The sequence below is a fragment of the Cydia strobilella genome, chromosome 3, assembly GCF_947568885.1.
Source record: "Cydia strobilella chromosome 3, ilCydStro3.1, whole genome shotgun sequence".
Taxonomy (NCBI): Eukaryota; Metazoa; Arthropoda; class Insecta; order Lepidoptera; family Tortricidae; genus Cydia; species Cydia strobilella.
In genome coordinates, this window is record NC_086043.1 from 16827776 (window position 1) to 16855453 (window position 27678).

The 27678-nt window shown below is 36.5% G+C and overlaps 1 protein-coding gene across 1 annotated transcript in view; it reads right to left on the minus strand.

Annotated features, from left to right (window-relative positions):
- Positions 1 to 208: 208 nt before the first annotated feature.
- The window catches only part of LOC134755987 (homeobox protein dve-1), an 89458-nt gene continuing 61988 nt past the window's right edge, over positions 209 to 27678 (minus strand). The window contains exons 3-6 of the mRNA XM_063692740.1: positions 7765 to 7953; positions 6790 to 7019; positions 1204 to 2010; positions 209 to 1107 (exon numbers count right to left, since the gene is read on the minus strand). Coding sequence (XP_063548810.1) covers positions 448 to 1107; positions 1204 to 2010; positions 6790 to 7019; positions 7765 to 7953 — 1886 coding nt within the window. The 3' untranslated portion in view covers positions 209 to 447. The remainder of the gene's footprint in view (positions 1108 to 1203; positions 2011 to 6789; positions 7020 to 7764; positions 7954 to 27678) is intronic.

Sequence of the window (27678 nt, forward strand, 5' to 3'; positions counted from 1 at the left end):
AGCTACATATGTACAAGCACTACGAAACTTATTAGAATTGCAAGTTGTTTACATCAATAATTTAATTCTATACGTGCCTATGCCTACTCTTGTAGCGTTTTAACTGAGTACATTTAACCATCAGCACGGATTACCTGGGGACCTGTTTATAAACGTTAGTAACCTATAAAACACTTGGTAATCTCTTTGAACTCTATTTAATTTAATTTGTTAAATGACCTTGTCCTACACTTTGCATGCGATTGTAAAACGGCCACCTGACGTAACCACCATTTAATACTAACATGGCACTCGATACCATAGACATTCAATTGAACTCAGTCTTTCTGATTCATTAGATACTGTCATAATTTTTTTAATGGAATCACTTCTCTCCTTCCGCGTCATTATAACTTGTTAGCTGGAATCACAACAATAAGGTAGTTTGCTGCTTTAAGTATGTAATGTTCAGACCATTTTACGTTCAGCAAGGGCGTGAGGATGCCCTGGATGTGTATAGTGTGAAGGCGAAGAAGGCTCGTATAGGGACATCTTCAATCTCTTGCACTTTGCCCGGCGATTCTTAAACCAAAATTGCACGTTCTTCGATTCCAGCCTCGGAAACTTCTGCCTGTAAGGCATTCTGTTCAACTCTTCCGTGTACTTCAATATGAGATTGTGCGAAGGATGAGTGTTCATTGAGAACCACTGCTCAAGGACTGGTACCTCGGAGACTGGGTCTATGAATGTGCGGTTGCGTTTTCGCCGTTCATCTGAAGCGCCGGCAAGGGCGAGATTCAGACCGCTAGCGCCTTCACCGGGCACCCCACCAACACCTGGAAACCCCGTCATGTATTGACTCATGTACATGATTCCATGTCCAAACATAGGGTGGTTCGGCACCATGGGAAAGGGTAAGCGGTCGAGGTGTGGAGAGGAAGGCCGGTAATGACGCTCCTGGACGACGTCGTCATCGGAAGCGTTGTCGTGGTCATCAACCACTCCATTTTCTTCATCATTGTTGTTGTTATTATGCGAACTATCGCTGTTCTTCGCCGGTGAACGGTGCGGTGAGTGTTCTTGGTCAGGTTTGCTTAGGTCTCTTGGTTCTTGTTTAATATCATGCACCTATAACAATAAAAACGCCAGTTAGATATACCATTCGTTAAAAAACATTCAAATACTTCAGTTCTGGATTAATATGTAGTGAATGTACCTATTTACCTTGATTATATCCGGAGGTTTTGGTGATTCTTTATCACGCTCTTCGGTGCCATTATTTTTTTTTGTGGTAATCAAGGAAAGCGGCGCTTCTGGGCTTTCTGGTCGGTCATCTGCATTCACGTCACCACCTTCATCGTCTAAATCAGATCCAGCATTGGATAAGTTGTCCTCAGACATGACTGACATGGGGTATCGGCCAGGACTCCCTGATAGATGCAATGGACTCTTCATAGAGTTATGATCATGTGGATACCCATCCCCTCCTGCCATCAAAGAACCGTTAGACGGACTGTGGCTTCTACTACTAAAACCGTTGAGATGGCAACCAATACCACCGATGTTACGTAATTCAGCACGTTTTTGTGCTGCTCTCGCGTTTTTGAACCAGTACACGACGTTGTTAACGTCAAGAGGTTTTCTACCACGTCTCGACTCCAAGTTATTGAGTTCCCGGACATACTGTTGTATTTGCTGTCTAGTAGGGTGTTGGTTCTCTGAAAACCAGCGTTGCAACTTGGGTAACTCTAATTCTGGGTCAAAACTTGTTCGCATTCGAGTTTTCTGTGTTGGATATTGGCTTTGAACGGTCTGTAGTGCTGGATGTAAGTGATCAGGCATCGCGAGTGTGGGTGAGCGATTTTTAGGCCCTGGAGAAGGATACCGCCGAGGGCTGAATGGTGGTGGTCGTGGAGACACTTGGGCACTCCACCAGGATTCAAATTTTCTACGCATTTCTTCCGATGGCTCATGGAAGTGGTGAGGCCCGGGCGGCTTGTCTTGGCCTCGACATATTTGAGCTAACGTCACCTGCAACAAAAGATGCCGAAATTAAACTCTCATTTAATCAGCTTGTCTCGAGAACGGCAAACAGAAACGGCGTTCGGCAAACAATTTCAGAGGATTCTAAAGAGGTCAGTCTAAATAGCAGCAGATACAGGTAATTTTTCGTGTAAACACGGAGTATTGTTTCACAGAACATCGCCATTAGATTATGAAAATATTAGGTCGGCTGTTAATGTGTATGTCATGCGCAAGTGGCCGGCGCAGCGCTGTTTGCGCTGTGGTTAGAGGCATCACTCCGCGGTCGCCGCCGAAACTTCAATCATGGCCTACTCTAAAACAATGAGCAAAGGGCGTCTTGGCAATTAGTATCCACCCACCGCGCCTTCAACGAGGTGCCGACACGCCGCGGACTAAGTGCTTCTACTAAAACATTTCGACTGTAACTCGATCCGACAACACGTCGAGAATGCCGCTAAATGCTTACAAAATATTACTCCATATGTAACTTAACAAGACAAGTACATAGTTTAATCTATGTCAACGTGACTGAAAAAAGAATAATGAATTTAAAAAACCGGACAAGTATGTCGTTATCGCCCACCGAGGGTACTTTTTAGTATTTGTTATTATAGCGGCACCAGAAAACCATCATCTGTGAAAATTTCAACTGTCTATCACGGTTCATGAGATACAGCCTGGTGACAGACAGACGTAGTAACTTACTTTAAGGATAATTTTATTATAAAGCTTTAGACTTCATAATTAATACATTTCTGTTTCAGAATGATGTAATATTTAGCAAGTGTTACTTAATGTGACGAGTTTCAATGCCCCGTGAAATAATTCCATTCTACTCTACAGTTACATTTCACAACTATTTATTTTAAAGATAACGCGAGCATTTATTTAGACAGGTTTTAATCGCAAGTAGTCAATCATGAAGAACTTGCCAGATTATACCGTCGCGGAGTTTACACAGCTCGACAGTTATGCAAGTGAGATCTGCCGGTATCGCGAGATTACATAGAACAATGCTAGTGATTACGTCGTCAAGCGACTTGTCAGCCGCAGGCGACTCGCGCGCTGCTAGCACCAAATAAAACAATTAGACAACGTATCATGAAATTCTTATTTATAAATATGACGGTCATCATCATCACACATACACATCACACAGAAGCTCTAATACTTGCAAAGTACTACGTAGCAGCCTTCGTCGCTAAATTATATATTACAAAATGTTGCTCTCGACCTTAATTATTTTTTTAATTGTATAGGTCGTTAACCTGGACGTACCTAACTGAAATGAGAAAAAATATTGGAGCGCCAACGCCAATTTATGCGTCGTTAGTTCTCTAATTCTTATATGCCCTGTCTAAATCAAATGTTAAATTAACGCAGGTATCACATTTAGATTGTAAATCATGTCAAGCGAAGCATTAGCGCCGCCCGAGTGATACATTAATCCGCCTCTTTGTTTTATATTTTTAAATAGTACAACGATATTTGCTTTCAGATATTGTCTTCAACTCGTAAGATTTACGAGAACTGGCGTCTCTGCGATAACTCTGTCACAACTAATCCGACTAATACGTAATTCGGTTGACAGTCAACAGTTCTTGATGTACTAGTACACGTTAGAACACAATAAGCTTACTCTTATCGCATATCACTTCAGTTTATCTACGCTACTCACGTGTAACATGCGATTTTATTGGTTGAATATGTATTAGTTTAAAATTTTACCCAGAACGACATTCATTTTGAAACTTAGTTCAAAAATAAAGCCTTAGAAGATTTATAGGTTAAAATTGATCCCCTATAGACCCGTCTGTTTAAAAACCCTTTGGGTAAAATATTCCTTAAGCGTCCAAAACTTTGTTGGAAGTTGAAATCGAAGTGGCACAAATTGCCATGCTATAAATTACCATAATATCGTAGAGCCCAGTTCATCTCGCGTTTAGCTACTGACTAACTTCGGAGTGTTTGATTATCTAGCCCAGTTAGGGATGCCTTTGACTCATTTGTACCGACTTCGAGAGTATTTAGCAAACTTGTTGGCTGATTTTTGCTAAACTTCTTCAGCGCATTAACTCCAGTCAGTTTAATGGGAAACATTCAGATGTAACTGAGTTGCCAGGAATTTGACTAGTTTGGAACAGTTCAGTATAAAAAATTTACAACACAATTCTGCTATTTTAATTTTTAGCCGAGAGTCATTTAAACGCCTATTATATTGAAGTAGCGTTTTCATCGAAAGTCAAATAATCTAAATGGGCCACTTGTATGTGTCACTGGAATCGCTATATTGAAATCGCGAGCGGTTAAGCCCGGAGGAGGGCGCTTCGAGCGCTAACCTCGTGTTTAATAAGATTATAAAGCATTATTTTATGGTATTAATAAGATCAAAAGCGTTCGTACATCTAAAACTCCTTTTAACCCTCTTTCGCCGGCTCAAGTTGGTAAGACGAGGGCCGCTCCACCCCCTAACCCGTTCGCAACATGGATATTTAGAAAATATAATAAAGCTGCACGAGGCGCGGATGAGTCTGAGATTCAATTAAATTTATTATGTATGAAGATCCCGTGTGAGGCAGGTGCTCATCGCGACGACAAATTGCTGTACGTATATCTTTTGAGGTTATTTAGGCTGTAAAATCACAGACACGTGGGTGCGGTAATACCTTAGACCTTTTGTAATTAACATAGGTTCGGTTAATAAAATGGAAGCTATTATTGATCACATTTTTCATTTTAGTGTCTTAGTACAGTAAGCTGCAGAGATAACTCACTCCAATGCATAAATACTTGTTTGCGGGAGTCAGTTATCTCTGCAGCTTACTGTACATAGAGGTAGCGTAACATGGTGTGTTTAATATACAACATGATTGTTGTTGTTATTGTTATTGTTGTTGTGTATTGTTGGTGTGTTGTTGTGTGCCATGGAATGAGAGTATGGGAGAAATTGACATCAAGTTCGATTATTTTAAACACAGTACTAGTTGGAAAACCGTTATAAAAGTAATGTATACTTTATTTCGTATCTCTTAAACTTATTGTCGATAACGTAGAAAGTGTACACACACACTCTATTGTATAAAAATTGCCGGAAAAAATAATATTTACATCAAGTAAAATATAGGAATAAATACTCCGAGTAAAGTAAGTTAAGACAAATCTCCTAATAAGGCGTAGGTACCTCATTATCATGACATCAAAATTCGCGTAAACCGTGTTCTCCTTTTGTACACCCGCGGAATGCCCGCGAACATCAAAACAAATGCTTCCTTAATTCCTCCCTCGAGTGATCATCCTTATTAGAGGACTTAAGCGTAACCTCGCAAATTATAACGACCTACCAAATTGTACGTCTACTTAGCAGAGAGTTTGATAATCTGTCTCCATCGCCCTCTTGAGTCTGCCTTTTAAATTGACAGCAGAAACTTGAAATAAAGAAATGGTTATCGGTTTGGTATCAAAAATCTTGGCCTGAGCCGTTTTCTATATTTGTTTGACTGAGTTAAGGACAAGATTAATTAGGTACAAAAGAAATTGGATACGTGATGCTAATATAAAAAAACGAGAATCGGCGAAGACATTGCACCGTGCACGTAACATTGCAACAATGCATAATAGTAGATTGTATGACTAGGGAATAAAACGATCCATTTTAGGCGAGGTGTGCATATAGCTACCCGAGCCGGAACGGCGAGGGTCGATAGGCACAGCGAGGTTAAAATGGGTTTTATTACCGAGTTATATACTCTACTTTTCACTTTGAATAAAATAAACAACAGGTAGGTACTTATTTTATATTTTATGAAATATTAAAAGTACAATTGGTACAATTTTTAATATGTAGAGCTATGTTTTTCCCGGGTAGATTAATTGTATTCAAAAATATGTATACATATTTTCCCTAGGGACTAAAATACGGTTTTTGCCCCGCTTTGCAGGTCTAATATGAAGCACTTTTAGAGCATGAGAAGTGAAAAAGTTTGTTTTTCATGTTTTTCTGAATATGACTTTGTACGAATATGGAAATAAAAGCTTGTACATTTTTAGACAAACTCTTTGTATAATTTACTTTAATGGCGCAAATGACAAAGATGTTTAAATTTTAATCTGAACTGATAATATTTAAACCACAGCATTTACCTCACACAGCTAATTTTGTAAACAAACAACACATCGTGTTATTGTTTTGCAGGTACGGGTTTAAAACATGGTAAACAATAGTACTACCGCTAATAAGGGGGTAAGGTTCCGGGGTCGGGGTAACAATCAGGCTTTAAAGAACATTACCAACGAGCATTGTGAGTGTTGGTTTAGCCCAGTCGGGCGCGATCGCTTTGTCACCGAAGATCGGGATGATTTTAATGCGGATCGGTTGACGTAATTTGGTTTGACAGGTGTTTTTGACGAATACAAAGCGGGATTTGTATGGAAATACGAAGTTACAATTCGGAGGGATTGGTTAATAACGAAGCGGAGTATATTTGTTGTAGAAATCGTTTGTTATATTAACTGTGTATATTACAATATACTCATATATCTTAATATTCTTATTAATTCAATTTAAATCTGTTTCAAAACTATTTTTATTAAGTATTAAACCAACAAGCGAAATAATATCAAGGGTCAGTCTCTAGAAAGCTTACATACTTTATGGGCATGAGAGTACACACAATTATATTTTAGGATATTAATTTGAAACTTTTTTGAACAATGTCTGGCCTATTTTTTTCCATTTAGCACTACAAGTTTATCATTTTTGTAAAGCTTTCTTAAGCAAAAACTTACCTCATCTAAAGGGCATCCAGAAGACATCAAAAGCGGCCTGCTCTGTACCAGCAGCAGTCTAAGCAGCTTGTCCTTGATGTCCTGCAGCGGAGTCTGCCGCGCCCGCAGCAGCTGTATACGAAGCGTCGCCACCGTGGTCAACTCCCCCAAGACCTCGCCGACCGTGGCCAGAGGTCCGTCGGAGATGCGCTCGAATGGTAATGGCTTCCAGTTGTTGATTACCACTGATCCTGGGTAGAAGCCAGTTGGTTAAACAGGTTTAAAGGACTGCTGCGCCTGGCACGACTTGATTTTTACTTAACATATTTTGAACAATTAGGTACAGTCGCCATCAGATATATCGGAGCGGCCGAGGCGCTCACAAATATCTGAACACACCTCTATTGCGTTAGAGTGCGTGTTCAGATATTTTTAAGCACCTCGGCCGCTCCGATATATCTGATGGCGACTGTACAATATAATACAAAACTAAATACTCTTTAATAGAGGTGTGTATGTAATGTAAGAAAATAATGCAGAAAAAACAGCAACACAGGTAGAGGTGAACAACAGGCGGTTTTATTGCTAAAAAGCGGTATTTTCCAGACAACCAGTGGAAATTAATAAATTTACACATTTCAGTAAGTGTTACAAATGCAAAGAGAGATCTAGCACAACCTACACACACAAAAAAAAACCAACAACAAGTACATAATGAAATAAACAATATAATATATGTATTAAATCCTCCACTAAAAATATTCTTTCGAAATATATTTTTTTAAATCATATAAGAATTATGTTTTGCTTGTTCAATACACGAGAAGCATCATAACATCATCATCGACGTTGATGAAAAGCGATTGATAAATCTGCAATCCACCGTTATTTTCTCGTCGATAGTAACAACCCTTGATGTTATGCTTCAAGACCAAAGCAGAGCGAACCTTGAGGTTGGGTTTCTGATATATAAGTTTGTTGATCTCTGATGATTACCTTTGGCTGAAGCGGCGAGCTCGTGCGGGTATCCCAGCCTCATCATGGCCGCGGGCACTAGCTCGTGGAACGCCGTGGCGGCGGGGATGATGACGTAGCTGTCGGTCTCCACCACTGACCGCCGCCGCCACGCGCCCTCCTCTAGCGACGAGACCGCCTCCACCACGCAATGTACTGGCAGCGTTTTACCTGAAAACAAAGTGATTGGTTAGTTTTGTTATTGCAGTTTCTGCAAAAACGTGAAGTTTCTACGAGTGATAGACGCGAAGCGCAGTGTAATAAGTGTGATTTTTTTTAAAGTACATAAAATACAAAAAAAAACAAGGAATAAAGATATAATTTATAACTTAAATCTAAACCTTAAACCCTAAATAACCAAACTGAAACTACAACTAAATATAAAATACCTCCCCTAATTTTTAAAACCTTAAGTTGGTAACTCGGATGTAAATAGATCATACAAGGGATTTCTTTTGTAAAGGTACTTATATGTAAAATCGTTTAAAAAGTATATATAATGGAAGCAAATTTATTATAATACTTTAAGAAATATTTTATAAAAAAAGCATTGCTTAAAAAAACGTAGAAGTAACTATCGATTCATTCTAGTCTGAACAAAATCCGATCACCGTCGCGTACGACTTAATGTCGCTCGGCATAAAACAGTCTGCTGGCCACAAAATATTAAGGAAAAACTTCCTCCCCATGAAAAATCGGCTACTTAGTTAGACGTCGAAATACTGTCGTTAAGAAGGCGACTTAATTATTTAGCAACTTTCTTGCCTTTAAGTTGCACGAACGCAAAAAAGGACGGACGAAACGCAAGAGAAATGTTAAAATAATAATTAATCCTTTGCATGTTTCGAGCCTCGGCGCCGAGTGATCGCTTTGTGAAGACCGATGCTTTTACCGTCTTTCTTTGTACCGTGGATTCCTCTTTAGCGCGTTATTAAATAGTTTTTGCCGCCTCGATGCGCTTTTTTACTGCGCCGTCTAAGTGCTGCAAGAAGCCTTATTGAAGGCTTTCAGCTTTCTATTCCTCCCAGACGTCTCCAATATTCTTATTTTAATAGCAAAGGATAAACAATCACAGAATTTTTAATCAAAGAAAGACTTTACTTCTTTTGCCGTTTTTATGGTACTCGAATCATTGTGTAACAGTGTTAGTGTGGTAATATACCTATTACCAACCCGGCACATGTAAATATAGTTCAAATTGAAAACAAAGGCCGTCGCTTAAGCCCGCACAGTTATTGAATTTACATAATACCATCCTGAAATCGGGTTCAACAAAACGCGTCTCCTAAAAGGAAATTATAAATTTCATAACACAATAATCTCTAAATAACACCTATAGTGCGACGGCCTAAAGTTGTGTCGGCTTAGGTACCTGTTAAATAAGCGAAATTTCGGTGCGGTTAATCGCGCAAAGTAACTTTCAATAGTTTTCGCTATCAAGTTCTTTAAGGGGTTAAGGGAGGGAGGGCGACAAGGGGGTGATGAGGCGAGGGCGCACAGGTTAGCACCTACGGTTTAATATGGAGCTTGGATTAGTTGAGGTTTAGTCGCGGACCGCCCGCCGCTCGGGACTGTCCTTTGGTCAGTTAAATCCCTCGGATATGAAACTGGTGGTCTGAGCTCACCAGTATTAACTAACTTTATAATATAGATAATTAAGTTGGCCATTTTCGCAGGTAACCGGCGAAATATCATTATAGTTCTCGACCAGTTATAACAGTTAATAGTTAAAATCGTCATTCTTTAGTTCATCCGTGTCAGTAGAACCTTGCAAATCAATTATAGGTGTCCGTTTCAATAGAGGTAGTCATGATGCTTCATCACTTGTTCAATCCGACCGTATATAACCATTACAAAGCCAATAACTATTACATGTGGGTCACGATAAAACGATATCTTATGTAATGACCATGACATTAATATTGCTCTATAAAACTGCGAGAGTTTAAGGAAGCTTAGGAAAATTTTGAGGTAGAAAAAGTATCGGAAGTAGAAAAATATAGAGGCTTAAATATCTTCATCAATTGGTTTAATAACGAACATTAAAGACTATTTCGATTAAATGTACGTGGAAGAGAAAATATGTAGGTATAATGTACCAGAAAAAGGGGCCTCAATAATTTTTTTTTCAATTCAATTATTTATTTCAGGCAAATTTTGAAGATACATATAAAATTGTATGTGCACTCAATAAAGGATTTTAAGTTAGTGTCATTATACAGTTGCCGACCACTCTTTAAGGAATTAAACATACTACCATTACCTTGCATGTATATTTTAAAAGCGGTTCTATTTGTAAAAAATCGCCCAGACATATTTAAAATGAGATCTGAGTTCTTCTCAGGGACTCAGAGATCTCAATATCAAAATCTAATATATCAGCCAAGATGCAACACGGCTATATACAAAAATAACGGGTATAATATGTGTATCCTACTATACAACAGTATGCCTGTCAATTTAAGAAGTCTAAACACAACTGAATTAAGGAAGAAAATGACAAGCTTTCTATTAGAACATTGTTTTTATAGTGTCAAGGAGTATATTGAGCACAATAATGCGAATAATTAATATTACATACTTATAATAATCAAATTCAATATAAATGTCAAAGATTCAAAGATTTATTTGTTCAACATAGGTAAGTTACAAGATGTTAAATACATATTTCAGTATCACTATGTCGTGCCTATTGGCATACAAATTCAATAAAAATACACGCTAATCATAATATCACAGAAAACAATAATAGTCAAAACAGGGTTATGTCATGCAGTAAATCTTAATTAGGTAATTCAGTCAAAAATTCTATAATAGAGTAATATGCTTTCTCGGTAAGAAAAGCTTTTAGGTTTTTTTTAAAAACATTATTCTTGTTTTTACATGCAATTATATTCGCCGGTAACTTGTTATATATTTTGTGAGCCATTCCAAGTATACTTTTTTGTAGAAGTGCCGTTTTATTTGGTACTTTTTGCATAGACTTTAGTTTGTTTTGAAGGCGAACGCTTTTAAACTTACTAAATAGGCTGTGGTTTGTATTTACAAAATTGGCCATTTCGTATATATACAAACATGGCAATGTAAGAATTTTGAGACTCTTGAAAAATGGTTTACATGGCTCACTTTCTTGGACACCGCAAATTGTTCGTATGCATTTCTTCTGAGCCTTAAATACAAATTCTTTATTGGTGGAGTTTCCCCAAAAAAGGATACCATATCTTAAATTAGATGTGACATAAGCATGATAGGCGGTTAAAAGTGTCGATTCGTTTGCGATTTTTTTCAAATTGTACAACGCGTATGAATATTTACTTAATTTTAAATAAATGTTATGGAACGTAGTTATAATCAACCAATGTGATGTATTATATGATACTAGTCCAAGTGAAATATATTAATCGTAATTGTAATTGTTATTGCATGCATTAAAATTAAATTCAATAATAGAATTATTTTCAGTCTAACATATGTGCTAGACTGATAATTAATTGTTATGTAGGGACTATAAAATTTGCGCATCGTTTAATCACGATAGAATACTGTTCAATATACTACAATAACATCCTGTAACTAAAATTAAGTATTCTTGCAAATAAATGATATTGATTGATTGATTGATTGATTGATATAATTGTTTTCAATATGCTTCACGAAGGATCAATATTGTTTAATCCATCATTGTAGTGCTAGCGAGAGGAAAAACGTGGTAGAAGGGATCGGCATACTGAGCTCGCACAGCCCGCCGCAGCGCGTAAAATACCTAAACTCGGTCAACGCCGAAATGTAATAGCGCTCTTAATGCGCGGAACCTAAGTAAGAGTTTACGAAATCTTCGTACTTAGCTACTTAGCGACAGTGCAGCAGATATGTGGGGACCTCTTGTGTATGAAAATTACTCTGAATAAGTTTGTGGGTGTCCAAATTATAAGCGCAGGAGAACAAACTCTGGCAAAGTAATATTTTACGGTATAGCAAGCATTTGCACTTAAGGGGAAACAATATAAATCGCATTGAGATCAGCAAAAATTGTCATTTTCTTGCAAAGTTGAAGACTGTAATGGTTTTATATAGAAGTAACCCCTAAGACTACTTCTTAGTTTAGAGCTTTATTACGCCTTACAAATAATAAACTAATTTAAAATGTAGAATTCACTTAAATGTAGCAAAGACAATTAAATCGTTTTCAAACCGTGCATAGTAATTTTCCAATTATGCATAGTATAAAAAATGCAAACAAGAAGGTTATTAGAAAGTTATTTTCAGTAAATTTTTAAGATTAAGTATACAATTATCTTATAACTCGCGTCATACGCTATAGTACTCGTACGTAGTATGCTCTGCGGAAATCTGTACAAACGCGAATCTTATCGACAAAATTAAGCTTTTCAGCCATTTACGGGTGTGTTCTTAGAATCTCGTGTATTATATGAAAATAGGCATCATTGGAACTTTACATTTCTGATGTTGATTTGACATAACTCTCTCTGCATCCCACGCAATATCATTTGATTATGATTATAATCAATTGATTATGATGATCAAATGAATTGCAAATGTTGCGATTAAGTAATGTCAAATCAGATCACATTTATATAATTCGAATTAATATTATTTCAGCACTACGATATATTTATTTATTTAAACATTATTGCACAAATGAAGAAATTGAAGAAATGGCTTACTTAATGCCACAAGGCATTTACTGCAAGTCAAGCATTGGATCAAACAGATACATACAAGTTGGTTAGGAAAGATTGAATTTTAAGAGAGACTTCCGCTTTTCATTATACAAAAACAATATTGCTATTTACGGAGAGATTTGGTCTGACTACCAATTTACCACATCCCTTCAATAGAGCCATATGCAGCATTATTCCAGTATTTGACACATGTTGCAGTATTTGAGGATATAACGGTAGAATTTACCAAGTGACAAGAACAAGATATACTTACTCACCTACCCATCTTAACGACTTTTATAGATTAAAAAAAAATTGTTTCTTATTAAACTTGATGGTTAAAAACACAGAACAAAATGGCAAACCTCGTTTAAAATTTTAGGTCAGTTAAAATTAAAGATATTTTTGTTTTGTGTTTTATATTATCAAGGCTAAATAACATTTTTTATTCGTTTCCTATGTACCTAGCTCAAAAAGTCATCCAGTCACCGTCAACTTACGTAAGTGTAACGCGTACGTCTAAGTCAATCAACGTTAAAGTAACGTATGAACTCAGGAGCGGGCTAGATGGAGCTTAAACAGATATGTACGGAATCAAATCACCGCCTTTCGCTGGGGCTTTCGCGAGCTTCCGCCCTAAAACGTTTTCGTAATAAAAGCTCTGGAAGCGACATGGTTTGCCTCTTTTTTGCCGCCAAAGGGCGAGATCATACATTTTTGTTGAACGAAATATCGCGATTGGCTAATTGTAATAGGTAAAGCTTAAATAGTTCCACATCTTGATGAGATAGTCAGTGGCTTTTGCTTTATACCAAATACCTATACCTATACCTACCTACCTATATAATACCTATACCTATATATATATATATATATATATATATATATATATATATATATATATATATATATACCTATATATATATACCTATTTCAAATCTGTACCATCGCCCACACTGGAAAACGATAATTCGTAAAAATTATTACAAAGATAATTCATAAACGCCTGTCAAGTCTAACAAGACCTTTATAATCGTTTGTTATGTTTGTTAGAAAGGAACAAAATTAAACACAGGATTGCTGTTTTGAAAAAGGGTCCACCGATAGTCAGTTACAAGTTGCTCAGGAACCGATCATTTAAAAAAGTAATCATTTCAAAATAGATACATACTTATATTTTCATACTAGACATGACTCCAAAGAAGAAAACATGTTACAGAAATTTACATAAGCCGGAAGCTGGTCCCTTCCAGCGACTTGAACCAATCTTAGGGAATTAACAATGAACTGTGAGACGTGTGTACTTAACGTGGAGTTAGCATAAGTATTCTGCTAAAAGTCTCATCCGAAGCTAACTTCTCCAGAATAGAATGAGCTTAATTTGGGAGCTTTCGATGGAAAGCTCTTTACATAAAGGAAATGTTAAATCAGTTTCAGTTGCTGCCATAGGTATAGTAAATAAATGATTTGTATATTAAATCTTAAAGAAGTTACTTCACAAGTTGTTCGTTAATTATAGTATTTAATCAGAATAGGGTACATTTGTCATGTGACTAAGATGCTGAATTTTATAAAAAATCTACGTTCAAATTTTTGCCTGGAGACAAAACTCCTCGAGTTTGGTACACAGGCAATGTAAATAACGAGATTTTAAATAATATATTCTTAATAAAAATAATATAGTGATAAAAGTTTAATTAATAAATCTTAAAAAACATAACAGGCAAAGAAGTAGACACCTATATGTATATTAAAGTTGAGTATTATATGTTCACATGTAGCTCCAGAAATAAGTAAAATTATTATTACCTAAGCTGTTTATTTATGTAAATAACTACATTCTGTTTAAAAAAAGGTTTTAAAAGCCAGCACGCATAATCTGTGCTTAGAATTTTGATCTGCTTCACGCTGACTCTGGCACTCGTTAATATGCTCTTAATGAGCTTCTTTTACCATCGTTACACGGCTATTACGTCTCGAATTATATGAGCAGGCAAGTCGCTACCTAATTATTAACGCCTTAACAGGTGTTATCGCATGTAGCGAGATGAAACAATAATTTATTTTCACCTAATGCCAGCAACAGGGGTGCTTATTCCTAAATAGGTCAAACACAAAACTGTTCAAATGCTCAAATTTTTATTGGTAACATAAATAAATTGTACCTATGCTTTCAGAAATCATGCTGCCAATTTGAAAAATAATGGTAAACAGGCTGTTGCTACTTAGTTAGAAAACTTATATTTCGACAGTTTTATATACCAGCAACAGAAACATTTCTTAATTGCTTCGAGTTTCATGTAACAGCACGTCTTTTTCAGTCTTGTTACGCGTCATTTGAATTATCATCGTCTTATTCTGAGCGTTATATAAGTTATATCTTCTCTAATTGATCTTCCACTGACGCAGGTTAAACTATATTATTAAAGCTTTTCAAAATTAAATTAGAGACCTTGGCCCAGCAGTTCCCGTGGTTTCATATAATTACTCACTATTACCTCACATGACACATAATCGAATAGGTTTATGTCGCGGTGGAATTTGCTAGGTTTCAGCATCCGTCACGCACCGATCTAACTAGATCATCGCTCACGAATAGCTATTTAGCAAACACGCAAATCCACAAGCTATTGTCAAGCTGATTACACGACCAACATGCGTGGTTAGGTTGGGCTACGAGTCTTGAAGTTATAATACATTGGCAAGTTGTCAATATACTGATTTAACTTTACATGATTTTAACAAACTAAAACACAAATACATATAACTTTGCTAATCCCCGAAATAATAGCGTGCTAATCACTCAGTGCTAACCCGTTATACTTACAATAAATTATTGTTCTTTATTCTTTAAGAAAGAATTGACTTTTTGCATTTAAATCATTATTTTGATATGTTAGTATCAAAATAATGCTAACATTGCCTATTTTCCGAAAAGCAAATGTACAGTGAGCTGCTAAATTGTATAGAAAAATTATGAATGAATTGATTGATAAGTTCGAAATATACTTTTGCGGCTGATGGTGATGGTACCTACTAAATATATTTTTTTTAAATGGTTACACTCTTGTTTTGGTAATGGACTTGGTTAGCTATTTGCCTTTTATTGCCTTTCTGTATTTTGACTTGACTTCCAAAAGCTACTGTACGTTTCTACCTGCATTTTACAGCGCATCATAAACCTTGCATAAACGTAAACGTTAATTCAATATATCTCAATTAAGCAGGTAAGACTGTCTTGTCGGTGTTTCCATTGTTTGGACGGCATTAGCCCGGCAGCCAGGTGAAAGTTGGAGGTAAGGGGATTAGCGAGCAGCCGTAGGTTAGCCACGGCCACTGTCCACTGGCTAACTTCATTTCAATTCTGAATTAGGTTTTGTTTACGTGCAATAAGAAAGAAGTGTATCGTAGAATGGTTTCAAGGCAGTTTAGACTTACTTTGTGAAGAGTAATAAAGTGTCTATGCCCTATTTCCTCTCCCGAAAGTAATACGTTAATGTAAAATTTACAAACAAGATGTCAACTATAGGAATTAATTATTATTTTGTTAGTACCTACTTATTTTTTTCCCAGTTAATTTAATTTGGAGTCCGTGGTTTATCCTGCGATTGATTAGTAGAATTATGTTTACTATAAATTACTTTTCTAAATATTAAATATCATATATGTATCTGTTATTAATCATAACTGTAGATCCAAATTGCGTGTAACTATTGATATAAAATTATCGAAAGTGAATTATCTCTATGAGTTTAGCTTGATCCTACGATTAATAAAGTTCAATTAAAATACCTAGATACACTAATCGACTTAGCTAAAACTAAAGCTTAGATATGTGGCAGTATTGCATGGTAGGTAAGTAGGTACTTATATGTAGATAAGGATATAAATATAAAATTATTAACAGAGAAAGCATCTGTCACTAAAATAAATATTTATGTTAATCGCTAAAATTGATACCCTTAACGAAATTCAAACCGAGGTCCATCTCCATAGCAGGGAGACACTATCAAAGGTCAGTTGGTCAAATCGACTAACAATAAAGCAGTCATCAAAAAAGTAAAACAACTATAAAATAGAAAGCAACACAGGAAACTAATCTCTACGCCGCGTAACCTAACAACTGAGCTCTATACAAATAGGTAAAGCCATGTAGGTATCAACTGACCGCCTCGGAAGGTAACCTGACTCTAGGTCTTAGCTGCGAGGGCTTAGGCATAAAACCTAGCGTCTTTCCTTATTCTTCGTTTTAAACCTGTACTTAAACGGGAGTTTTGGTTTGAATTTAAAATTATTTTTTACATCAGATACTCCGAAAGATAAATGTAATAAAATTGAGAGAGGAACTAATATCAATATTTGTAAGTTTACTCCTGTTTAGTGTTAAATAAAAAGGTAAATTAACAAAAAATACAAAAATCTTTATATTTTGTCTTTGGCTGAAATAAGCATTAAACAAAAACAACCTTTTTAAAATAACAATTGCAATACTATTTAAAAACGGGGAATGTATGTCCCCTTATATTTACTAAATACGCACGGCTTGTGAAACTTATCAACATGTGTTTACATTACAAATATGTGTATCTGGTATATTCGAAAATCTTTATTAAAAAGATGAGAAATATACTACTTACATTAATTATATAAAACAAAATTATGACTAGGCACTTATAAAATAAAAGGACTAAAACTAAACGGTTGGTATGGTATCTGAGTATAATCAGGCGTGTTCTACTGCGCGATTTCGTCGCGTCGCTACAAGTACCTACCTAGTACTATTATATATTCTGTGGTATAATTAAAAAAAACTGATAAGGGAGTAGATCTTCCTTATAACAGATCTTTGACAATTTTAGCACAACATTAGAATATCTACGTATATAGGTATATATGTCGTGACCAGATCTTAGATATGATCACTTCACGATGTGTCAATAATTTCATGAAATGATCGATGGCCTATATTCATGAAAAAGTAAAATCTAACCTAACCATCTCAATTCTAAAATAGCATTTCATGAAATGATAAAATTCTCTGATCTGGCTACGAAATATATTTTGAATGAATAAACAACCCGATAAACCATTTGAAACGCAACAATCGCGCAAGTTGCGTAGTTATAGCCATCCCCGTTTAACAAGCCACAATGGGGCGAGATAACGATAACAATAATTGTTAAGACGTTACAGCTGTCAAAGGGCGTGCCGTCGGTTTAATTAATAAACCCCACCCGTCAAATGTTCTACATAACGTCAACATCATAATGAACATGTACGAATGAACCGACTGTGTTGACGTCTTGACATATTTCAATTTGTTTTGCACAGCTTTTATTTAAAGTAGGCATTAAAAATACTTTACGAATATGGTGCATTTCTATTTTTACTAAATTATGATAGTATGATTTTTTACATATAAAGCTTAATCATATTAAGTAGTCATTGGTAGGTCTAAGTAGATATAGGTTACTAACATAGTATTAAGGCTAAAATGTTACTAACAAAAATATATGGATCGCTTTTGATCTGAAATAAAGTTTTTTTTTTATTATAATTATTAATAATATAAATTTTTACCTACTCGGAAAAGTATATCGCATAAACACTCATACAAAAGACATTTTTTTACATATTACCAACAGTAGTAGGTAAGAAGCAATACCTAGTATGTAGGGTGCTAATTTCATTCAATTTTTTGTTTCAAAACAAGCTTAGCAAATCAAACCAAATAATTCCCCATAATCTATCAGAATGTTAAACAAATGACAAGCCCGTTATTATTATATCCTAACTCCGTGTAACAGCTAATTAAAATCAACACCGCCCGTGTAATTAAAAGCGCCAAGGAAACGTCACCATTATCTTAGTCCGCATTCACACCAACGTCGCATCGATCTAACACATTTACCCACTTACGAGTTACAAAACTTGCTAAACAGCCATTGTAAACAACCCCCTACAAGTCGCTCTGTGTTAAAAAGTTGTGTCACCTTTGTTAGTATGAGCATTCGCTTCAAAGTCCTGTGAAGGATTGAACGTTAGAGAGTGCCGCTTATCGACTCGTCAAAGAATTTCAAAAGCGAAGGTTAGGTGCCGAGCACACGAAGGGGTCTCCGTGTTGCACGATTGAGATGATTCAAATTTTAGTCTTAAATAAACTATTATCTGAATGAAATGAGTTTGATTACATACAGTCCACAGATAAGAAACACGCTTTCAAGCAAGATACCGATTTTGACGACTGGTTTAGCCTAGTCAAGTTCTGTCAAAATCATTAGTGTGATGACTGTTATGAGAACAAATGTTTGCTCGTGTGTTTTATAGAGACAGAAGTACATTTATAAATATTTGATAAAGTTGCTGTGAATGTCAAAGTAAGTCAGTAACTGATCCTTGAATTAGCAAATCAGTCCATAGGTTTAATGTTAAACTGTCATACGCTCCCCTTTTCTAAAATAAGGCGCTGCTCCTCTCCGTGTACTCTCCACCTTATCGACTTGTCAAAGAAGTTCAAAAGCGCGGTTTATACGTCGCTATCGCTCCGTCGTTTGTCAGTTTCGCCCGCGGCTGCGATTGTCTCAGTGTTACAAATGGCCTTTTTGAAGAGACGTTTGTTTTTGTTTTAATTGACACGCCCCGAGAGTTCGAACACGTTTCACGTCGCCGGATATGTCGCTCATGTGTTTTTGGAGTGTTTGTGTGTAGCGATAACCTAATTTTATTTGTCATGGGTTATGAATTAATTTTACACGTGCTGAAAAAATATAGATTTAACCTCTACTTATATAATTACATAAATCCACTAATTATTTTGTTTAGTGAAAAATTGGCAAAACCAGACATATAATGTATCGCTCCTCCCTGTGTGTTCGTCTGTCACAGACGTTACTAACATGCAACCCATATACATATATTCCTCCTGATGTTATGTATTCATTGAAACAAATCCATTGCCTAAGTGTTATTAGGACCAAAACGTGTAGTGTAGGTGTATTTGCGAAGCCTACTCAAGATAACACGCAGTGCGTTTAAACATTAATCTCATTTGTGTAATAAAATCTGTGCCTTAGCCGCTCCAGTAATGTGTGATCCGGCCCTGAAACTGCCTCCGCCGATAATCCTGTTAGGTTAAGAAGGTTCCTCACATTATGTGCTTTGCTACGCCTTAAGGATTATAACGACATGTACGCATAACTTGATATGGGGGAAGACTAACGTCGTTCACATTCACTTTGTAATACTAAGTAAGAAAATGGCTCATGAATGGCTAAATGGCGTGGCTCAGGAAGCAAATTCGACTTGTCACCAGATGAATGTGAGATATAACAATTTCAAAAATAATAAGAGTTTAAGACATATAAAGTTAACCATGCGGTCTAAAAAGCATGCCCTAATAGAAAGACAAATTATCTTAGGTCAAATGGATGGCAAGCGTTCGCAAGGAAAATCACCCATGAGATGGTCTGATGCTGTGAAGAGGGTGGTTGACAGCAACATGCAGTGCGTGACCCATATGGCTTATGACCGCACACTAAGGAGCTAGAGGAGACTACATGGTCGCGATCCTCAGCAATGAGCGACCGATGACTATAACTAACTATAAAGGATGACTCACGTTAGACCGGGTAGTGTCCGGGCCGCAGCTTCCAGCGCTAACTTTTCTATGACATGACAGGTGATCACGTGATGTTTTCCATAGAAAACGAAGCTCCGGTCCGGACACGGCCCGGTCTAACGTGAGTCATCCTTAACTATGACTATAAGATTTTTAGTAACATTAAGATTATGTCGTTAATCAAGATTGAATCACTGTAATACGGTGGAAAATTTATCAGACTCTTTAAATTGATAGAAAAAAAGATAGATACGTCACTATATCATTCTGGCCAGTCAAATAGGCTTTTATATTTGTGTCAATGTACGTTCATTCAATTATATTTTTAATCACATGATTTAAATGATAAAAGCCTAATAAAAGCAAAATATGAGCTGATTTTGACTTTTTACCAGTCTGTATTTTTCTTTTAAAAGCAATGACTAAATGTAAGTAGGTAAATTGCTGTATCAAGTTCAGCACATAGTTATGTATTTATTTGTGCTCCACGCTTTGTTGTTGTTCAGCAAATCCATAATAATACGAAATGACGGAGCAAAATATTAGTTCAATTTAATCAAAGTTCGGTTTTCATCTTCATTACCGTAATAGCACGACTAGATATGTCTTATTGCATGACCATATTATGAACACACGTGCAATACCAGAATAATTAGGTTTCTAACCTAATACCACTTTTAATAACAAAACTTCCGTGAGACACAGACATATTAAACATATTAATAACGGGTCCTGATGACGCTCCTCGGTACGGAGTGAAACATGTCGAGAATTTTCGACTTAAAATACGTGAGTGATCCGTTATTAATATGTTTAATAATACCACTTTCGATAGACAAAGTTCAAAGTAAACATGTAACTAACAATTTATAGATATTCATTATTGGGTCCGGCGTCTAGGCGGGCGAGCTTAAGCGATTAAGCGCCAAAGATGCAACGTAGATTTGGACTAAAGCTCGCCCATGACAAGGTGGTCATCGCAAACCCCTATATTTACCGGACAACCAAGACAAAGGACCTTTAAATAATTCAAGCAAGCCAAACGCAACCTTAATGCTTCGGTTGTAGGAAGCATTTGTAAATATTTTAGTTTGAAGGCTAATTTAGCGTTAAGACGAGTAGGTAGTTTGCATGAGAGAAATCGGAGAGCGTCTGGGACGAATCTGCCGGTGGGACGGCCATTAATAATTAATCTGCATCTATGCGAACGGTTAAGTAAATCCTGCGGCGGTTTACGCAGGCGGCTGGACTGTCTTAAGAGGATACCGACCATTGGAACACTGCTAAGCCGGTAGCGTCTTACAATGTTTACCGAATCTGAATAGAGAGCAAGTAAAATATATAGATCATCCACAGATGAACATAGGAAGAAGATAGTAGGCAATGACACTGCTTCATTTAACGTAAATTGAAACCCGAGACATTTAAGATATTTCTTGTGTAGGTAACTTTGGATGCTTTGATCTTGGACTTTTAATGGCATTTTACCCTTCTATAGTTTTCGTAGAATTATTCAGACCATGAATGTATGCTAAATTACCCTAAACCTAAATATGATATGAGTTATTTTCAACATAGGAAAAATTATGGAAAATGTTTTCTTTATTCATTGAAAATACATATTCTATAATATTTTCTTACTGAGAAAATTCAGTTTTCCCGCATTTCTATATGCTGCGATATATAACGGAGAGTATTTAGATTCTCACATCGCCGCTACGTTCGGTTACGTAGACCCGCTACGCCGTAGCGTAAACCGCTGCACTTATTCGTTTCCATTTAAATTATAATTCAAAAACTTATGCGTTTCATTAACTTCTATCGATTTAATCTATAGAAGGTTTGTTTGTATAAATATTACGTACAATTATAATACGTAGGTGACAGGATTTTAAACTGATACGTTCAGTTTTTTAGCACCATAGATTCCTTAAAATTATTAGAATTTCATTAAACCCAATAAAACGTAACCAGTTAAATCTCCCATCATTCTCGTGCTATAGCTAGTAGCTAAAGCTAGCCTAATCCCGGATCCTCCGCCACAAGACGCTTGTTGCTCGCCGGTGGGGCTTCTCTAACCCGCTGTGTACAACTATTTAAATATGCCAGTTATGTCATGCATGTATATAATATGTTCACTACAGACTGATCATCAGAGTCATTAGAATAATGGAAATAATAAATATACCTCATGAGCTTTCAAATCGAGGCTCAGCTATAAGAGAAAAACAGACAATATTAAATTATCTTAAATATGTAAATGTTCTTAGTCGTATTGGTATCTTAAACTTTAGTAGTACTTCAAAGATGCGCGAAATATAATTTTATGTTATTACCATTTAGTTAATTTTGGACGACTACAAGCGCAAACCACATTACTATTCGAAACGTACTAATACATTTGCAATTAGTTTGGAATATTATTAACAATGCCAGGCTTAAAATTACAGCTTTAGCTAAATAATTAATCCGCTAAACCTATATTATAGTAGCGGGAAATGATGAATTTCTCAATCAATGCACTTAGTGCAGTTAATAATTGCATTTGAAAAGTTAAAAGCCCGCGTTAGGCCGCAGCCACACGACTAATTAACAGTGGCAGTAATTCCCGCTAGTGTGAACGCGAGCTTAGTGGCATTATCGCCTAAATTGTCCTAATGTTTAGTTGTGGCTGTGTGCGGTCATTAGTGATTTCGGATACTCATTTGAATTGACGATAGAACCCTCATTTGCTTATTTGGGGCTACAATATAATGAGTGCATTTACTGTCACACTTAATTTGTAAAACTAACTTGTTCTTATTTTTCAAAATAGAAAAAAATGCAATTCCAATCGATACAACCAATTTATTAAGTATTTACAAACATTTAAAATTATAGTTACCACGCCACGCCACGTAACGGCGTGGCGTATGAATAAAATGTATTCACAGTATATGACATAGGCCAAACCTTGTACTACTGAATCACCCACCCCACTTCTAATTCTCTATGCACGTTAGGCTTTGAAATGAATCGCAGACAGACCCGATTTAGTAATTAATTTTAACCGCGCGAAGTGCTTTAAATGCGCCAGAACTGTAATCCTCATTAAATTGGGAAATAAGCGACTATTCACTTTGCCATCAGTTATAATTTCAGCTTCTAAACGTGAAATATAATTATGTATTTCGCCAAATCCGATCAGCGGTACTCACATTATTCTACTAGCATTTATTATAAGCATTGTGACTTTCTAAATTATTTAAAATCATCTCGCAACGAGAATGATTCATTTCAATTTAATGAGAACACTAGTAAGTTGGAGCTTGTTATAGTAATCAATTGAATTTTTGCGGTGCATTTTATAAATGACAATCCACGAAAATATTAATACGAGGCAATCATTTTCATTTGCTTCCCGGCCGCTCAATTTTTCGCATAACGCATCCAATGAAAATACAAATTAATCTGCTCATTTTTTCCATACAATTTTATATCATTGAGCTCAAATATCCGAAAGCGATGCATTTCACGTCGCGGAGGCCTGTGTCACGGTGATAGTTATGGATAACTTTTGACACGATTGAATTATTCAATCAGAATAAAGTGTATTATTTTACGTCGGGAGTGGGTCTCTGAAGTGCAGAGGTAATTCCCCCGTAACGGGAGAGTTACCTGCGTCATTTTTTTGCGAATCCATTGAAGATGTGTTGCACGATAAAATCCGAAATCAATATAAGAGTAGATACGAGTGCGGTACGGGAGCGCCTGTGTCGACGCGATATCCTACACGAGTCGGGATTAAGCGACGTCAAATCCGGGATTAAGCAGGCCCGGGATAAAGCGGCCGGGATCGGCTCGAGCTCGGGTCAGCGGGATTTCGCCGGGGCAATAAAAGTGTCTGCAGCCGATTTAGGCTGAGCCCGCAGGCAATTCGGCTCGGCTACCAATTGCTAGGTAATTTCGGCGTGCGATCTGTCCACACAAAGCCGTTCTAATGCCCGCCAATGGGATTAGCCTAGTGTGGCGCGCTCCTAACAATTTATTGGATGGAATCAGACGTCCGCATTAAGACTTAATTGTGTACGAAATGGATGTTCCTGAACGTTACTTTGATTATATTGACTAACGTAAAATATAACCAACCTGAAGTAAAAAAGCATTTCCCGAACTAGCTTATTGTTTATTTTAGGCAATCACAACGCTTCCAAACCACAACGACCGGCGAATCGGACCACAAAATCTGTAGACTAATCAAAGTTTTTCTAAACTAAGCTCCGCTCGTTTGCAATGGACGTCATTCAACCATTATAGGGGCCCTTGATAATCCGGATTGGAGATTCATTAGGACGAGATTATACTCTATTGAAATCTGGCTTAAGCGAGCGCACGAGCGGAACGAGTGGCGGGGGCCGGCTTTACGGCCAGCCTTTCATGCGACACACAATCATACTACACTAATGTTCGACAACTTACGTGTTTGCATTGCTGTTTCGTGACGTCATAAATGCCGGATCATATTGGGATGTATCTATTAAGAAAGATAAGGCACTTGGGATAGTTAGTTCTACATTCTCGTGTTTCTAATGAAATTGAGTTAGGTATGTCACTCAAAGTTTGCTTTTGTTTTAAAAGACAGTACTTATTCTGTGGCTATGGTACTGAATTGTTAAGATCCTACATGATAGACAAGTAGATATATGGATCATATCGCGCAACGCTCTGTACTTACCTATTTACGCGTGTCTTTACTATATACAGTTTTTTTTAAGTTTGAAGAGGTATTTATATCACGAGTTACGATAATTGCTACTACTCGCATCATAAACTTACGCGCACGCAAAAACAGCTTGTTTTATTTGATACTTATATCTGTAAAACATTTATTTTTCCTTTGAGTAACTACTCTTTACCCTTGTTATTGAAACCAACACACTCAATGCAGCTGTATATTAATATCATTGGTACAGATAATTTATCTAATGTATCACACACGTTTAGGGGGAGCATTAACCTTATTGGATAAGTCGTGTCGTGATGGGGGCATACATCAAACAGGCGGTAAACAAAACAAAATATTTGGAAAGGAAAAGGTGTTATTGCTGTCATTTGATCTAATTAACTTCAATACGTTTCCTCGAGTGTTTCTTTGGCAAATTACGACCTAATTGCTTCCTTAATTCACCTTAATTCATTGTTTTAAAATAAACTGAACAGAACTTAATTTTTACGGGAATGAAGCGCGTGTGTAAGTCATTTTGAAAACCTCACCTCGCCCGCTTAGCTTTCCTACTTCTTCTGATGACTGTACAGAGTACTGACTGTACTTTATTATTTATCCGAATGGTTAAGTATATATAAAAGTTTACTAGATTTTGGGATGTAAATAATTCGTTCAGAAATACTCAGTTTGACGGAATGAGGTCAGGCGGTAGTACTTAAAGTTTTTAACATAAGAATGTAAATATTTTTATTAGAACCCTGATAGGGCAACATTATATCAGAGGAAAATAATGCTTATCCGTGAGTACTCCATTTACGCACGACGCCACATATACGTATATTATTCGTTCAATTTTGCACTTAATTCCATTGTAATAAAGCCATAAATTTATACATATATCCAAAAATACGATACTTAATCGGGTCGGGCTTATCTTTTGTAGTCCGCTCGGGATGACGTGGGCCTTTATCCGGAATATAATATTTATATCCAACATAACGAGCTGCCGGACAAAAATCCACGACTCGATACTCGCGTAATCGGATAATTCTACTAGTAAAATGTAAAATTCGCTGATAATAACAGTGAAAGTTAATATTTAAATTTATTTCATTTGAGTCTGAATCTTACCTAGATTAATATTAAAGTAAAAAGTATATTGCTTATTAGAATCGGTGGATATGACGTTCGACTTTCAATCCGGAGTTCGCGGGATCAAATCCTGGCTCGTACCAATGAGTTTTTCGAAACTTATTTATGAAATACTTATACCTATATGGTGGCGTCTTTATGACATTCCTTTTATATAAGAAATTTGAGATAAATAAACAATTACCTACGACAAATTCCCATGCATTTTACCGACATGATGGAATCGTAACTCATTTCGGTTAATTCATACGAAAAATCAAAACCCGTGAATTGTACAAAGTATACATATATCAGCTTTTGTCACAACGGATTAGAGTATCACGAGTGGGGTTCAATAAAAGAAATGTGATTAAGAGATTAAAATAATCGCTTAAACGCAGGGACCCGTGAGTACGTAGACTTGTTTGTGGATTAACCTTAAAAAGAATACAATACAAATAATATGCGGATAATGAGTCAAAGTTCACTGGAATTTCCTTGTATAAAGAGTTGGACATATCCTATGATTTTATAAAATGCGGACAAAATCTCGCAGCTTTCATCGTTTTATCAGGCGTGTCTCACTCAGCGATTTCGTCGCGTCGCTACAAGTACCTGCGGCCGCCTCAATTTTGAGGTTTTGCCATAGTAATTGCCGCGCACCGCTATGGAACGGACGCCTGCACGCGCTTGCGCCGCCTTGCGCGTAGTAGTCGCGTTTTGTTAGGGAGTGAATGTTCTGTACCCAGTACTATTACATATTCTGTGGTTTTATGTCACGACTTAAATACGCTGAACCTATAACCTTGGTAGGTACGTTTCAGAGGTATTTCCGTTAGTAAAACGTATGTTTTTATTTTCATTAAACGTAGCTAAGGAATATTCAAGATACATACTTGTACGAGTAACTCGTAAACGACTCTATATAAATGACTTTGTAATTGTAAATGTTAGAAGTAAAATATAAGAAGCGAGTACACTAAACGTAGCTGTTGTCGCGAAATTATAAGCTTAATACTACTCATACTAAGCTGTTATACCTATATTATACCTTATGTCAAAGTTATAACTTATATTTCAATCATTCTCTATAGATCCAGTCGATAGATCCAAAATGGATCTTTAAAGTGTGTTATTGTTATTTCAAGATTATTTTAACATATAGGTACTCTTAGGTATTTTGTATCAGTATAGTTATATTTTTATGTCTTACGCTGAAAGACACACCATAGACCATGGACCTATTACCTAAACTGACACCTTATGTAACCCATGATGACGAAATAAATCAATTATTGACCTGGATAAATATACATTTATTAGCAAAAGTTCAAAATCAAAACAAATGCATAAAGTAAGTACCTAATAGAAATAAATCGTGCACCTTACCGTCAACGTTGCTACCCCTATCGTAGGTCGCGGTTTCACCCCGAGGTTCATTGACTGCCACCATTCAACCCATGCTTAATATAAACCCATACCTCAATAATAATCCCTAATACCACAAAGTAAAGACTATTTCGCCATGCACAGTTGTACACGACGATTTGGTTGCGTATTCCCATTGGTAACGCGAGCGTGAGCGAGTCGGGGTCTCGGGAAATTCAGTTGCGAAGTGAACTCGAGATCCATAGGTATTGTACTGTACGTAAACGAAAAATTAACTTATAATGGTTTTCTCGAGCCCTCGACTAGTAAGCGCGCCGCAGGCGATAGGAATATCATCCTTTGGTAGCTTCTACTGCAAGCTAAGGATAAGC